The 14,615-nt window shown below is 42.1% G+C and overlaps 1 protein-coding gene across 1 annotated transcript; it reads left to right on the top strand.

The window, feature by feature from the left end:
• Nucleotides 1-6,883: 6,883 nt before the first annotated feature.
• On the top strand, nucleotides 6,884-8,704 carry LOC1279519 (opsin-3). Its single transcript, XM_319247.3, has 3 exons — nucleotides 6,884-7,347; nucleotides 7,420-8,100; nucleotides 8,182-8,704. The coding sequence occupies exons 1-3, from the start codon at nucleotides 7,103-7,105 to the stop codon at nucleotides 8,414-8,416; spliced, it is 1,161 nt and encodes a 386-aa protein (XP_319247.2). The 5' UTR covers nucleotides 6,884-7,102; the 3' UTR covers nucleotides 8,417-8,704.
• Nucleotides 8,705-14,615: the final 5,911 nt, after the last annotated feature.

The raw sequence follows: 14,615 nt of genomic DNA, 5'->3' as shown, positions 1-14,615 counted from the left end.
GTATATATGATTTTAGTTCCAGCTGAACCGCATTCCAATATGATGCCGCATCGAGTAAGGCATATAACGCGCTGCGCAACAAAACTTCCAAGAAAGTGCGCAAACTATTACACTAAGAGGTTTTAGTTTCTAGTATCCATATCCATATGCAATGCCTTGAACTTTGAACAGAGCAAGACACAGAGAGAGAGAGGGAGTGGCTTGCACCCACCCGGTACCAGTAACCAGTTTTTGTTTCTTACCAGTGTGGTGAAAGCAAACCTAAAACCCACAACCAAGTGAACTAGACTGCAAACTAACAATAGCAAAATACACGCAAAACACACACAAACCCAACACAACCATAACTCAATAGACTATGTAGAATTTTGTACAAATGGATATAACTGGCTGACGTTGGAACAACACTTTGCACAAACAACAACACACAGCCAAATAGACGGAATGTGCTAAACTCTGGGCTAATAATTTGGCGTTTGTGTTTGTGGTATGTTGATTGAGCTGCAACCTCGTTAACATGCGCACGGAACAGTTGCGCATTTTTGTTTTAGTGCAGATGTAATAATGTACAGTTGTTCATAACCATTCCTGTGTGTATTCGAACAGAACCAATAAAACATTCTTCCTACGTTACGTTCTCACAAACAACCACCGCATGCGAAAGATGGTAATTTTCGTAACTACAAACCACCATCATTGACCGATTTGAACTTGCTGCAATAGAACCAAAAGAGTATCATCAATAATTGGCATGTTTTTGTTGTCTCTTGCAAAATCATCTAAAAAGTTAAATGTGTAATATCCATTTCGGGTTAGATTTACTAGTGTGTGTGTGTTTGTGCAAACCACCAATCAAGCATTACAAAGCGAAGGAATGAAAGTGTAGAAACGAATTTCAATGTGAGGCAAACACGTGCGGGAACGAGTGTGTGTGTGTGTTGTATAAGATAAACAAATAAGAGATATATACACACTACTATATCTGGCGGCAGGCGGCGGGTTTATTTAGCTCACCTCCCCCCCGACATGTTGAAACTGTTTCTCCTTCGCAGTCATCAGTCATACTGCAAACATAGCGAAACACGGGAACGGAGCATAGCAAAGCAAAACTAAAACGTAAACATGAATAGGATGAAAGTATAGATTTACCGTTGCCATTATCTCGCAGGGAATGGTTTTGCAAATGAATGCAATGGAAGAGGAAGAGAAAAATGTTCTAGGCAAAGCGTACAATATGTTATACAACAAGCAAAACACACACACAACCTGTATAAGACGGAAGAGAGAAAGAGAAAGAGAAAAGGAAATAGAAAGAAGAAAACAAAACACTCAAACACTGCAATGTACCGTGCAAATCGCAAATATAAAATGTTAGAGCAACACTGTGGACAAAACGGGCAAACAGTAAGGAAGGAACGGTTAGAGCGGAAAATGGGAAAGAGAAGAGAAACAAAAAGCTATATGAAATACACTGAAAAGATAGATAATGTCCGAAATTATATAGGTTATGTAATAAAATTATGAAAAAACACGACATGATGAAAGCTGTTGGCTGTTTGGGGACTTACATGATGACAAGTAAAGTGAAATCTTTCAAAGGTATGTGTTCAGCTTTTCCAGATTTTCCAAACGTTTTCTAAGTTGCACGCTCCATGGTAACATACCGCCATACTCTTCTGCACTCGTTATTATCTGACTGGTACTGGTCAATTTGATCCTGAAACAGAGTTTGCTAAGGCTCGGGTCTATGAAAATATTGCGGGAACATTGCAAATTGATTTGTTTCATGTTTATTTGTTGCAGGAACATTTTCAAACATGTCAGGAACATTTTCAAACATGTTTGCACACCAAAACAAATAAAAAAAAATTGCAACTTAATTTTAAAATGTTTTTGTGAGTGAATATGTGCACAGTTTTTGAAATGAATAGAAAAATACAGAAATACTGCCATTTAACAAATGTTGCCGTAACATGTTCATAAATCCAGGTCTGAACACCTTTTGCACCGCAGTGCACTACAGTGCGAGCCACATCTTGATCAGAAGTGTATTTACCATCTTCAATGAATCTTGCTTAGTGATGGGTAAAATTTGCCAAATCCGGAGTCGACTCCGATCCGACTCCGATTAATTCGAAATCGACTCCGGAAGGTAGGTCCACCCTGCATCATCCGGAGTCGTTCGCAATCGTCCAGAATCGCCCGGAATCGTTCGGAGTCGCTCGGAGTCGTCCGTAGTCGTTCGAAGTCAGAGTCATCCAGAGTCGTTCGGAATCGTTCGGAGTCGTCCGGAGTCGTTCGGAGTCGGAGTCGTCTGGATTCATCCGGAATCGGCTACAGACAGAGTCATCCGGAGTCGTCTGGAGTCGGCCGAGGTCGGTCTTCGAAACAAAGGCCTGTATAAGAAGTGCACGCGCAAAGTGAAAGACAAAAAACACAACGAAAGGAAAAGTCTGATCACAAGCACAAAGGCTCCTGTTGACTCCAACCAACTCCGATTCCGGTCGACTTCGAATGACTCCGGACGACTCCGGAATACTCCGACGTCTCCGGACGACCCCAGACGACTACGAGCGACTCCAAACGACTCCGAACGACACCGGACGACTCCGAACGACTCCGGACAACTCCGACTCCGAACGACTCCGAACGACCCCGGAAGGCTCCGAACGACTCCGGGTGACTCCGACTCCGGATGGATCTAGTGGTTCCATTTTGCCCGAGTCGGAATCGGACTAACAATAGTTGGAGTCGGATCGGAGAAGTAGGTGCGCTCCAGAGAGCACATCACTAATTCTGCCGGTTCATATAGGGACGTCACACGAAGCGTAAACTTTAGCGTAAACTGAAGTTTAGCCTACAATGGGCCGGTCTGGTGGTACAGTCGTCAACTCGTACGACGTAACAACATGCCCGTCGTGGGTTCAAGTCCCGAATAGACCGTGCCCCATACGTAGGACTGACTATCCTGCTATGGTAACAATAAGTCACTGAAAGCCAAGCTCACTTCACTAGTGGGTACAGGCAGGCCTTGACCGACTGCGGTTGTTGTGCCAAAGAAGAAGAAGAAGAGCCTACAATCCTATAATATTTTGACGAGAAGTTTACGCTCTCCCATACAGATCAAGCGTAAACTTTTTAAATTTACGCTTCGTGTGACGTTGGCAATAGCCTTACAACACAATTATTTTATTTTGTATTAGCCACGTTTTCACACCTTACATTCTGCTCACAAAATTACTGTCAAATACACTTTTTGCTGAGGAGAAGTCTAGCAGCCTTTCGGCGAATTTTTTTTTGGTGTACTACATATAAGCCTTATTCTGATAATTATTTAATGAAATATAGGAACAACAAAAAACAAAAAGTCACTCGATCTGTAACACGGTCTTAAAGTTGTATTCCTCGTAGCAAATTCACCTTTTTCCTACATAGCAGATGATGTACACCGCTTCTCGCTGGACCAGCTAGAGCCACTGGTAATGCTTGTGAAATGTGAAAGTAAGTGTGGGCTAGGGCGAATCAACGATGCACCGTTATCACGAGGACTTCAATTCAGTTCAATTAAATTATCTATTAATATGTCTGCCTTGCAGGTTACACATACCTTGCTTAATAACTATGCTATCCTTTACTATCCTAAATAAATTAGTCCGTCCTATTACTGAACTAAGAAACACTGAAAGTGGTGGGAGGGATTTGTGGAAATCAAAAAGGTTACATGAGGAGTTAAACGAAGACAGTGCACACAAGTACGGTTCGTTTCGACCACATGCAGAACGGTGTTTCGGAATTAATCAGGCAGGACGAATACGGAGCGATCGGTTGAACACATACATAATAGAGAGCTATTAATAGAGGAATAATAGAGGAATAGAGCTGAGTAACGTAGGCGCATCTATTTGATTACAGGGTTTTCCAATAGAATAAATAACTTTTGCCATTGATCTCAACGCCTTTGATTTCGATGTTAACATTTTCCACGGCTTACTAATACATGCATCCATATTGTCAACCCATTTTCCAAGATCTATTACAGGGTTTCCCACGATTTATTGGTTGATACCCATCAATTTTTGGTTGGTTCCCATGATTTTTTGGTCGTTTCCCATAATTTTTTGGTTTATTTGTATTGATATCTAACTGGACGATACCAATAATTTATGGGAATGAACCAAAAATATATGGGATACGATCAAAAAATCGTGGTAACGCACCAAAAAATCATGGGAACTGACCAATAAATCGTGGGAAACCCTGTAAGGAGAACAAGTCGATCGAACATCGTCCCCTAACTGGAAAGTAAAAATGTGCCGATTAGCGAACACTTACTGTATTGGTTAAATTTCTTCCGGTTAATCACTACTGGAGAATAAACAAGAAGTAATTACAGTCTACTCTGTATTCAAATAACCTCATTGTTTGCCATTCCGTGACCACAAATCACTACCGTTTGCAACGGTCCTGCTGAAAGAAAAGTTTAACAGGCATAAAACAGCACAGTACTTGTTCCAACTAGGTAAAAAAGTCTTACTTTAAATTAACCACTGAGAGTAATATAAAACATCCAATCGGCACACACTGATACAATATGCATACCGTTTGCTACAACCCGGTGACGAATAATATAAGAGATCTTTGAATTAAATCAGCCATAGAACAAAAACAATTTGCAATTAGGAGCAAAAATGAGTCCGAAATAGCAAAAAAGACTCCTATTCGCTCCATAGCAACGACCATAAACAATGTTTAAATTGACTGTCAAAATTTCCCACGGATTTCTGTCAATTTGTTCTAAACGCATCGACTTGTTCTCTTTCATGGACCTTGGTTAGAGCACCCGAGGAGTGAGTTGGGAGGTGTCACGTGAGTTGGTTCCTATGATGTTAAAAATTATGTTCTTTTATGGTGATGCTTTGGCAAGTGGGATCCAAAACAGTTTCATCGTGATTTTAACAAAAATAACTCTGAAAGTGGTTACACACGAGAAGCAACTACAGCATGACCTCCACAGTCTTTTTTACTTAAGCTGTTCAAAAGTATGGTCGGTCGGTGTGGTGGTACGATCGTCAACTCGTAAAACTTAACAACATGCCCGTCATGGGTTCCAGCCCCGAATGGAACGTGCCCCCATACGTAGGACTATCCTGCTATGGTAATAAATAAGTCATTGAAAGCCGAGCCTCCACTAGTGGTTCAGGCAGGCCTGGCCGTCTATGGTTGTTGTGACAAAGAAGAAGAAGTTCACTAGTTGGCACCTCAATAGTTGGGTTGTCTCCAACCCAAAGTATATATATACAGGGTTTTCTAATAGAATACAAAACGTTTGCTATGGATATCAAAAAATTTGATTTCGTTTTTAATATTTATCACTTTGTTGATGAAGTTCCAGCCATCTTATCCTGAAGGACTTTGCAATCTTAGGATTTTCGAGGACCATCCAAGCGTGTGGATGGTCTAGGACAGCGATATCAAACTCATTTGAATACGAGGGACAAATACTACATAAAATAGTAGCCGCAAAAAAAACATGTGCCGCAAGTTAGTTTCTATTGAGTTTTAGAAAATTGGATCCTAAGAAATTCGTTTCATTTCATACTTGGATAACAGTTGTGTAAGAGTGAGCTATCCTCAAATATGCTAAATATTCAAGCACACATACATACATACAGCTTACATACACATACTTCTTGTTCTTTGGCTCAACAACCGATGTCGGTCAAGGCCTGCCTGTACCCACTTGTGGGCTTGGCTTTCAGTGACTAATTGATCCCCCCCCCCCCCTCATAGCAGGATAGTCAGTCCCACGTATGGCGGCGCGGTCTATTTGGGGATTGAACCCATGACGGGCATGTTGTTAAGTCGTACGAGTTGACGACTGTACTACGAGACCGGCTCAACATACACATACACTTGCTAATATAAAAGAATGCAGTTTTTTTCAGATATTGAATAAAATTTAAATAAATTGGAGTGGTCCCGTGGTACAGTCGTCACCGCGTGCCACTTAATAACATGCCCGTCATGGATTTAAGCCTCATATTGATCGTCCCCCCGTAGCAAAATCGACTGAATTTAGGGTCAAACTGAATTTAGCAACTATACTACTAAGCCGAACTGACTTTAAATAAAGACCTCAGAATCATAGATGGTTTCATAATAGAATACATATAATAGTAAGATAATTAATAGAAATTCTTTGAAAAAGGAAAATGCTTAAAATTGTACGACTTTTGGCTATACTGATCCATCTTAGCAATTGTCTATTTCAACAAAATCTATTTGGATTTCACCATTTAAACCGTCTAGCGTAAGATTCAGATTCAAACAGTTCAACAGCTACAGCAAAGCGTTTATCCACGATTTGTTGAATTTTTCCGTAGGTTCCGTTCATGATTTTTTGGCATTGTGTAATCATTCTTTGAAGCAGTTCATAATTCGTGGAAAGGATTCCAAAAAATGCTTCGTAAGCCTAAATAATTCGTTAGCAAAATTTTAAAAAAACATACTACATCAAAATGTTTAGGAATTCCTGAAATGCAAACATAACGAATAACCCACTTTCTTCATTTTAATTACATGTACACTGGTATGAGAAAAGCTATTGACTTTTTAAGCCTGATGCAAATTCAATGATCAAAATCTAATCAGAACAAACCCATTGACCTTGCACTGGCGAATGGCGTTACACCGCTGGATTATTCTTTCCGCAGTGGATAATCAAATTAAAACCCATCCACATGCAATTCAATGCTCTCCCATATAATGCAATCCTTTGATTTCAGTGGCTCCCTACGAATTACACATGCGTTCGTAATCCAATTGTACGAATCAGTCCACGCGATGTGCCCCAGTGCTAGATGGATGGGTATAAAACCAATCCGTGCCCCGGAAGAAGGCGAACATTTGTGAAGCGTTTCTGACAGGAACCGGTCCAAATTGTTCCCCGCCTGGAAAGTGACATTCTGTTTGTGCTTGAAAGAAACACCAGTGTACACGAGTGTGCAGCAACTGTGCGGGAACTAACTCTCTACACGTACGATCAGCAGCATTGGAGTAACTTGTGAGTGTGAGATCGATCTACGCCGCTTACCCGCTCATTATGTTTCTCGGGAACGAATCCATCTCGGAGGGCGCCATGCTGATGCCGATGGCGCGCACTGCTGGCGAAATGCCGAAGCTGCTGGGCTGGAATCTCCCACCCGAGGAGCAGTATCTAGTGCACGATCACTGGAAGGGATTTCCTTCACCGCCGTACTACATGCACCTAATGCTTGCGATGATCTACTTCGTGCTGATGAACACTTCCCTCATCGGTAATGGTATTGTGCTGTGGATCTTTGGCACGTAAGTGACACCTTAGTCGATAGAATAGCGAATCTGATCTCCTCACTAGTGTTTCCATGTTTGTTCTACTAGCTCCAAATCGCTCCGCAATGGCTCGAACATGTTCATCATCAACTTGGCCATCTTCGATCTGCTGATGATGTGCGAGATGCCCATGTTCCTGGTTAACTCGTTCTCGGAGCGACTGGTCGGCTACGGGGTGGGATGCTCGGTGTATGCGGCCCTCGGCAGTATGTCCGGCATCGGTGGTGCCATCTCGAATGCCGTGATCGCATTCGACCGGTATCGTACGATCTCGAACCCGCTCGATGGACGACTGAGTCGTGTGCAGGCGGGCTTGTTGATCTGCCTTACCTGGCTCTGGACGATGCCGTTCACACTGCTGCCTCTGTTCGAGATCTGGGGACGCTACATTCCGGAAGGATATCTGACAACTTGCTCGTTCGACTATCTTACCGACGATCCGGACACGCGCGTGTTTGTCGGCTGCATCTTCACCTGGGCGTACGTGATTCCGATGATCTTCATCTGCTACTTCTACGCCCGGCTCTTCGGTCACGTCCGTCAGCATGAGATGATGCTGAAGAATCAGGCACGCAAGATGAACGTCGAATCGCTCACGGCGAACCGCAGCGAGAAGGCACAGGCCGTCGAGATGCGAATCGCCAAGGCCGCCTTCACGATCTTCTTCCTGTTCGTGTGTGCCTGGACACCGTACGCCATCGTCACGATGATTGGTGCATTCGGCGACAGGTAAGCAAAACCCTTCACAGCCACTTCACACAAACCGTCAATGGTAATGTCACGGCGTCACGCCAACCCACCAACCCACAGGACGATGCTGACTCCGTTCGTTACCATGGTGCCGGCGGTTTGCTGTAAGATCGTGTCCTGTCTGGATCCGTGGGTGTACGCCATAAGCCATCCCAAGTACCGCCAGGAGCTTGAACGCCGCCTGCCGTGGATGGGCATCAAGGAGGCGGACGACAGTGTGAGCACGACCGAGAGCAAAGCCACCGTCGTCGTTGACCAAGCAGCGGGTAACGGTGGAGACAACGCTGCCAACTAGATTGCATTGCGAGGCGGAAATACAACTACGAAATCTGTGGATGATGATCAACCTGCTTGATGTTGAACGGGACTTTTGCAAAACGGTATAGAATTTATATTTAAGTACTCCCCCCCCCCCCCCCCCCCTCACACCCAAAACCATTTCCAGAGCACGTATTAAGCAAAGCAAATGAGAAAAATGTCAGCTTGCATCGGATCTTGTCAAACGAGGTTATGGTTCATAGATGACCAAAAAAATAAACAGCATTCTATCGAAAATGAAGCGATTTTATCCTTCTAAACTAAACAGTTGTTTGTTTTCCATAAAGACTGTTGTATGTTTATTGGTGGGCGGTCCCGTGGTACAGTCGTCAACTCGAACGACTCAACAACATGCCCGTCATGGGTTCAAGCGTAGAATGGACCGTCCCCCCCTAGCAAGGATTGACTATACGGCTGCGTGGTAATGAATAAAGTCTCGAAAGCCTGTATAGGCCGGCATGTAGGACAGCGTAGGACGTTACGCCAAATAGAAGAAGAAGAAGAAGCCCACCTGATATATCAACTCACTTCGATAAATGCTGTGAAGTAATGGCTCGTTGTATCCGAACGTACAATACGCGAACTGCGACTTAGAGCTTATAGATCTAACAACACAATCAGGTGGGCTTGTCTAGTGCAACTTGATCCAACTCTAGATCCATAACAAACTGGGAAGCTGTTTTCGAAAACTCTTCCCTAAGTCTGTCCAAAATTCTCACTATGTTCTACAGTTTTTGAGAATAATTCATGATAAGATGAACGGAACTTAATAATATGTAAACTATGGACTCTGATCAACTATTGGAAAGAACAAGCAAGTGAAACATGGATCAGTTTTTGAAAGATTTGGATCATCGCTTCCCTGACACAAACAAAGGCGATTGTTCGAATGCGCCAAATGAGCAAGTGAACCGGTATCATTTTCGGATCAGCATTCTTTTCTCTTCAGATAGCAGATCAGACATATCTTGCACGTATGTGATTCTACCAAAACGAGAAAGCCTGGTCACACCGCTCCGATCCGACTCATGCTTTGAATTCGACCACCCATGTCTTTTAAGGGATTTATACACCAACAGCTAATTTGTTATAATGTGAAATCGTATGTAGAAATCTGCATGCGAGGTATCAATCCTATATAAAATTTGACACCTTCACTCTTTTGCGCTAATCATGTACATGAAGGAAGTTTAGATTAGATTAGCATTTCAAAAAGAGACAACATTCTCCACAAATGAGGGCTCGCCCTGCGTTCAAATAGCTAAAAGCTAAAAATCAGAATCACTAAAAATACCTCATAAATTTTAGATAGGCTGCTGCCAAATCAATTCGTAAACACTCTAAAGAGCAGGAAACCAAAAAGACGCGTAGATCATAAGAACTATGCTCCCAAATGTAATTTCAAATTTTTATACACCAATAAAAATAAGACAAGTTGAATTAAAAAAAAAGTGTAGATGAAACTTTAGCGATATGTTTTGCGTATTGTCCACTCGACTATGACGATGAAAATATAACTGACTATCTCATTCGTTCGGTCGTAAACACGTACTGTATCTCTTCTCCTCGTGATTCCTGTAAAGTTTTGGGCCTCTCTCACGATGTATTTCCCACCGTTTCCCATATATTTTTGAATAGTTTAATCATAATTTTGTTTTTGTGCTATTGGACATAAATACAATCCAATTTAAAAAAAAATATGGGTAACGCTCCATAAATCGTGGGAACGAGCTAAAAAACTATGGGAACCATGCAATTAGCGTTCTACTTTTTTTTGTTCGATTAGCTACCTAGTTGAACGCATCACTTCCTTTCCTTTGTATCGTATATTGTGAAGCAACGGGTTTGTTAGGATCGGGTGACCTTTATATCTTGATATCAATCCACACACTGGCCGTCACGTTGATTTTGGCTTCTTTGTTCGAACTACTCCAGAGTTTCTGCAAACTAAAACTCTAGATTTTGCTATGGAACGAATTGTTAAATCGTCTGTCGATGCATTAGGGAGGAAGAACATCATAGGCCCACCTGATGTATACACTTTTTGGCATGTTATAATAGCTCAGACCCTTCCTATTTCAGAGTAAATAGTCAATTCTCTCCTATTTACTCTCTTCATTAACATTTCCTTTATTGTATGTTTTCTCAGTTGTATGCTATTAAATTGTTTTATTTTATATTTATTATTTTTCATCTAGGTTTCGTTACAATTCATCTTAGTTACTCTTCTTTTACATATTACTTTTTGTGAATCTTTTTTTTAACTTTCAATTAAAATACTCATGCAAAAGCTGTAAGATTTGGATTCATTTGTGTGTATGACTTGTGAGTAAACTTAGATCGCACTTGACTTTCATTCCTCAAAGCCGTTTGAAATGCATAAGAAACCTGTTCACAATGTAAAGTATTTTACATCAAATTTAAAAACATCTTAATTCTACAAGCTTCGTAAGATAGCACCTAAGTAGTAAGTAATCTTTATACCTTCTTTGAATATTATAAAATGTATGTATGTGTATGAAGCTAATTTAGAACTGTAGCCCTTCTCAAGCTTGTAGTCATTCCACATGGGTGTGCAAAAAAAACTTCTGCGCTCTATAAAAACACTTCCACCATGCAACTTGAACATCATTCTTCTACATATTATCCCTATTTTATCATCAAGCGCAGCAATTAAAAATGGTGTCATATCTCTCTTCATTTCACTCTCAAGCACTCAGCATTTCTCAACTACCACTAATGCTGTATCAAACGATCCGATTTACTCTGCACCATCGAAAAAGGTTAGGCTACCAACGATTGACTAACCCATCGTAGCGCATGTTAACGCATTGCTCATACTCAACAGCAGCTTCCTCCCCACCGACAGGCAATTGAAAACGTTGAGTGCGTATTAATTAGTGCCGAAGCGAAACCCTTGCCCAACGCCATCCACACGCCATCCCACCCGGCAAGGGTTTTGGAGGGGGTGCATCCAACCCGGCAAGCGTTCCAATCATTCAACGGCCATATCATCGTCTCGCCGTTATTCCGCGCATTTGCCCCGGGTGTACTGCTGCAAATGAACACAAACGCCTAATGAAGGCGGGCTGAGCTGCTAGCGAAGTCTCTTTAACTACCAGCAGCTCTTGTAGCCACATTTTAAGCTTTCAAGTTTCCTTCGGCCTATTGCGAAACTCGTGGAGCGCCACCACTGTTTCCGATTGTTAGATGGGATCTATTTATTTAGATTGATTAAAACTCATTATTTATTCATTCATTAGCTATTTACTGTGCGCCCGATAAATCGTTTCGGCGTAAGGGGAATCGAGTTTTCTTTCGATTTCTGCCCAGTGTTTTTAACGTTAAGCTCGTTTCCTCACTTTTCCCCACACTTTTCCACACCGTGCGACCGTGCGTTAGTTGTGACTCGACGACTCAGTCTTTAAAGCATTGATGATGATGAACCACGTTTGAGAGCCATTTTCCCACCGGTGGCCACTGTCAGTTACGGAATTCGGTGAATCCAATTATCAATTTTCGAGGGGCTGCTTTTGGGATAAATCATGATATGATTAAGCTTACATGTGTCACAAATAATTCGCCGAAATGCTTGAAAAGATTTAAAACGCAACCCCCCACACACACACACACACACACAGGCACAATTGGCTACAGCCCTTTTTTCCAAAGTACGGCCTCATCCATTAGCATCGTTCGCCGAAGCAGGATTAATTGGCCGCATTTTTCAGCAGACACATTCCAGCAGCTATTAGTGGATTTGCCGGTGTCACTTTACGATCGAATTGCTGCCTGCATTGCGACTCTCTAGCCCCGGCAAACGCACGCCTGTATTACCTAGCACGGCAGGTAGCTACTACGCACAAAGCTTTATAGTGTCAGGTTTTATGACAATTTTAAAATTAACCATTTTTAGGGAGGACAATACAATACCGAACCCCGAGGCCGAGGTGTAGTGTACAGTGGGCCAAAGTGTGAGAGAAACGGTTTTCGGGCCAAACGAGTGCAATTAAATTTGAATTAATACACACCAGCAATAGACAATTATGTATCTATTAGCGGAGAGTGCAGAGTGTCGGTGCAAAGTCGGCGATACTGCACACGATCGATATACATTTAATCTTGCTTTATTTCATTTTGTTTTAATGTATGAACTTTAAATTGAATCTAAAAATTGATAGTAACAAATTTTATCAGTGGTTATGGTAAATTTCGATTTCAATAAGTAAATATTCAGGTAATTATAAACTGACTGATTTATCCGATAGGATAGTATTAATTTCTAGTTTCAATACATACAATAGAAGAACATGCAATCCGAGGAGTACATAAAAATATTCCAAAAATGTTATTCCAACGCTTCGTTTCTTCTTATCTGGCGTAATAAATGGAAGTGGTCTAGATGGGGCAGACCCGTCATAGCCATCTCACACGACTTATCAACATGCCCATCGTGTGTTCAAACCTTCTATGGACTGGCCAAGAAGCATCGAACAAAGGTTACGCAGGATAAATAATTATCCTCAATTTATGCGGGCCGCCGAAAATGTATACATATGTGCCAAACTAAGTGATACGTGTTCCTAAAATGATTGAAGAGTACTGGTCTATCTATCCGCTATAGTTACTCACTGGCCTTGGATAAAAGTGAGTTGATTGGTTTACCCATACAGCAGGATGAACTGTCTTGAGTATGAGAGACTCGATCCATTCAAGGTTTGTGCCCGTTTGAATTTTAAACAGGCATTCTTTCCAGTTAGAATGGCTAGTTGGAATGACTATGACCAACGTCACTTGCCAGGTGAAGGTGGATGGAAAACTCTCAGGGCCTTTTGGTAACTCCAAAGGTCTGCGCGCCACGGGGCCGAACTTACCTTCATCGTATTTAAGGGGCCATCCGCGACTCGAGGGTGGAGACTACGGGAACCATCTTCTATAAGTCAACCCAGATCCTGGCATACGCTTATGATATAGACATCCTTGGTTTGCGGCACTCCTATGTAGCAGAAGCCTATCAAGGATTAGAGCAGGCGGCAGAGAACCTTGGATTGCAGATAAACGAGGCAAAGGCCAAACTGATGGTGGCAACATCAACGGGCCTACCAATAAATAATCAGAATCTACGTAGGCATAACACCTCTACGAATTCCCAGAATTCACCTATCTCGGGTCAAAGGTCAGCAACAAAGGAATTAAGATAGGTTAAGTTAGGAATTTAGTTAGATTTAGGAATTGTTAAATCATTAGGCTGACAATTTGAATAAACTTCAATTGAATGGAATTGAATTGAACAAAGGACAATAGCATGGTAGCTGAGTTGCGCGCAAGGATGCTGGCTGCCAACCGGTCATTCTACAGCCTGAAAAATCAGTTCACCTCAAAGAACGTGTCGCGACGGACGAAGCTGGGACCTACCTATATAGTTCCAGTACTCACATACGCCTCAGAAACATGGACACTGTCCAAATCTGACGAAACCCTCTTAGGTGTCATCCATCAATTACGTAACGCTGATAGGGGAGAGAGGGGGTGTCGTAAAACGTTACGTTTTGTTACATGTGGGAGGGGAGGGGGGAGTTTAACTTTTGTTACGTAGCTCAAAATAAAATGTTTTATTTATTTATTTTTTTTTTAATGAGTATTAAACGATCATTCTTCTGCTTAACTTAACAATCTTCGCGGTTATGCTGGCAAAAAAAGGATTTCGCTAATTCTTATTGTTGCATCGCTTACACTTTTAACTATTTGTTAGACCTTTTATTACAGTACAATTACAATGTGTTCCACGTACCATCGGTTCACGTCCGACCTCAATCGCGGTCCTAGAGAGATAGCCTCGAACACCCATCTCCCTGCACCCACGTACCTACGATCGAGCCCCGAGTGGCACTCACCACTTCGTCCCCTGGGGTCGGCAATCTATCTTATCGTATACAACACTTATGTACCACGCCCAAGGTGTTATAAATGACAAGCTGAAGTTGTACAGAGCAAAATGACATTTCTCGACTTGACACATCTCTTCCGGGGGCTCCGGTATAAAAATCGGGGAGGGCTGGTGCGGGGTAATGAAATTTGTATGCAGAGAGTGACAGATGTCCCCCACAATGTCGCCCAGCAAAAGCGGTAAAAATCAACCTTCTAAATACATTATCCTTGACCACGCCGCCGGAAAG

The sequence above is a fragment of the Anopheles gambiae genome, chromosome 3, assembly GCF_943734735.2.
Source record: "Anopheles gambiae chromosome 3, idAnoGambNW_F1_1, whole genome shotgun sequence".
In the NCBI taxonomy this organism is placed as follows: domain Eukaryota; kingdom Metazoa; phylum Arthropoda; class Insecta; order Diptera; family Culicidae; genus Anopheles; species Anopheles gambiae.
The sequence above is the reverse complement of the archived record's forward strand: the minus strand, read 5'-3'. Positions and strand labels throughout refer to the sequence as shown.

What these genes read in the sequence shown, in the direction of transcription:
- LOC1279519 (XM_319247.3), top strand. Translation starts at nt 7,103, where the DNA reads ATGTTTCTCGGGAACGAATCCATCTCGGAGGGCGCCATGCTGATGCCG. An exon ending in GTGCTGTGGATCTTTGGCAC is followed by an intron (nt 7,348 to 7,419) that starts GTAAGTGACACC and finishes TTGTTCTACTAG; the next exon opens with CTCCAAATCGCTCCGCAATG. An exon ending in ATTGGTGCATTCGGCGACAG is followed by an intron (nt 8,101 to 8,181) that starts GTAAGCAAAACC and finishes ACCAACCCACAG; the next exon opens with GACGATGCTGACTCCGTTCG.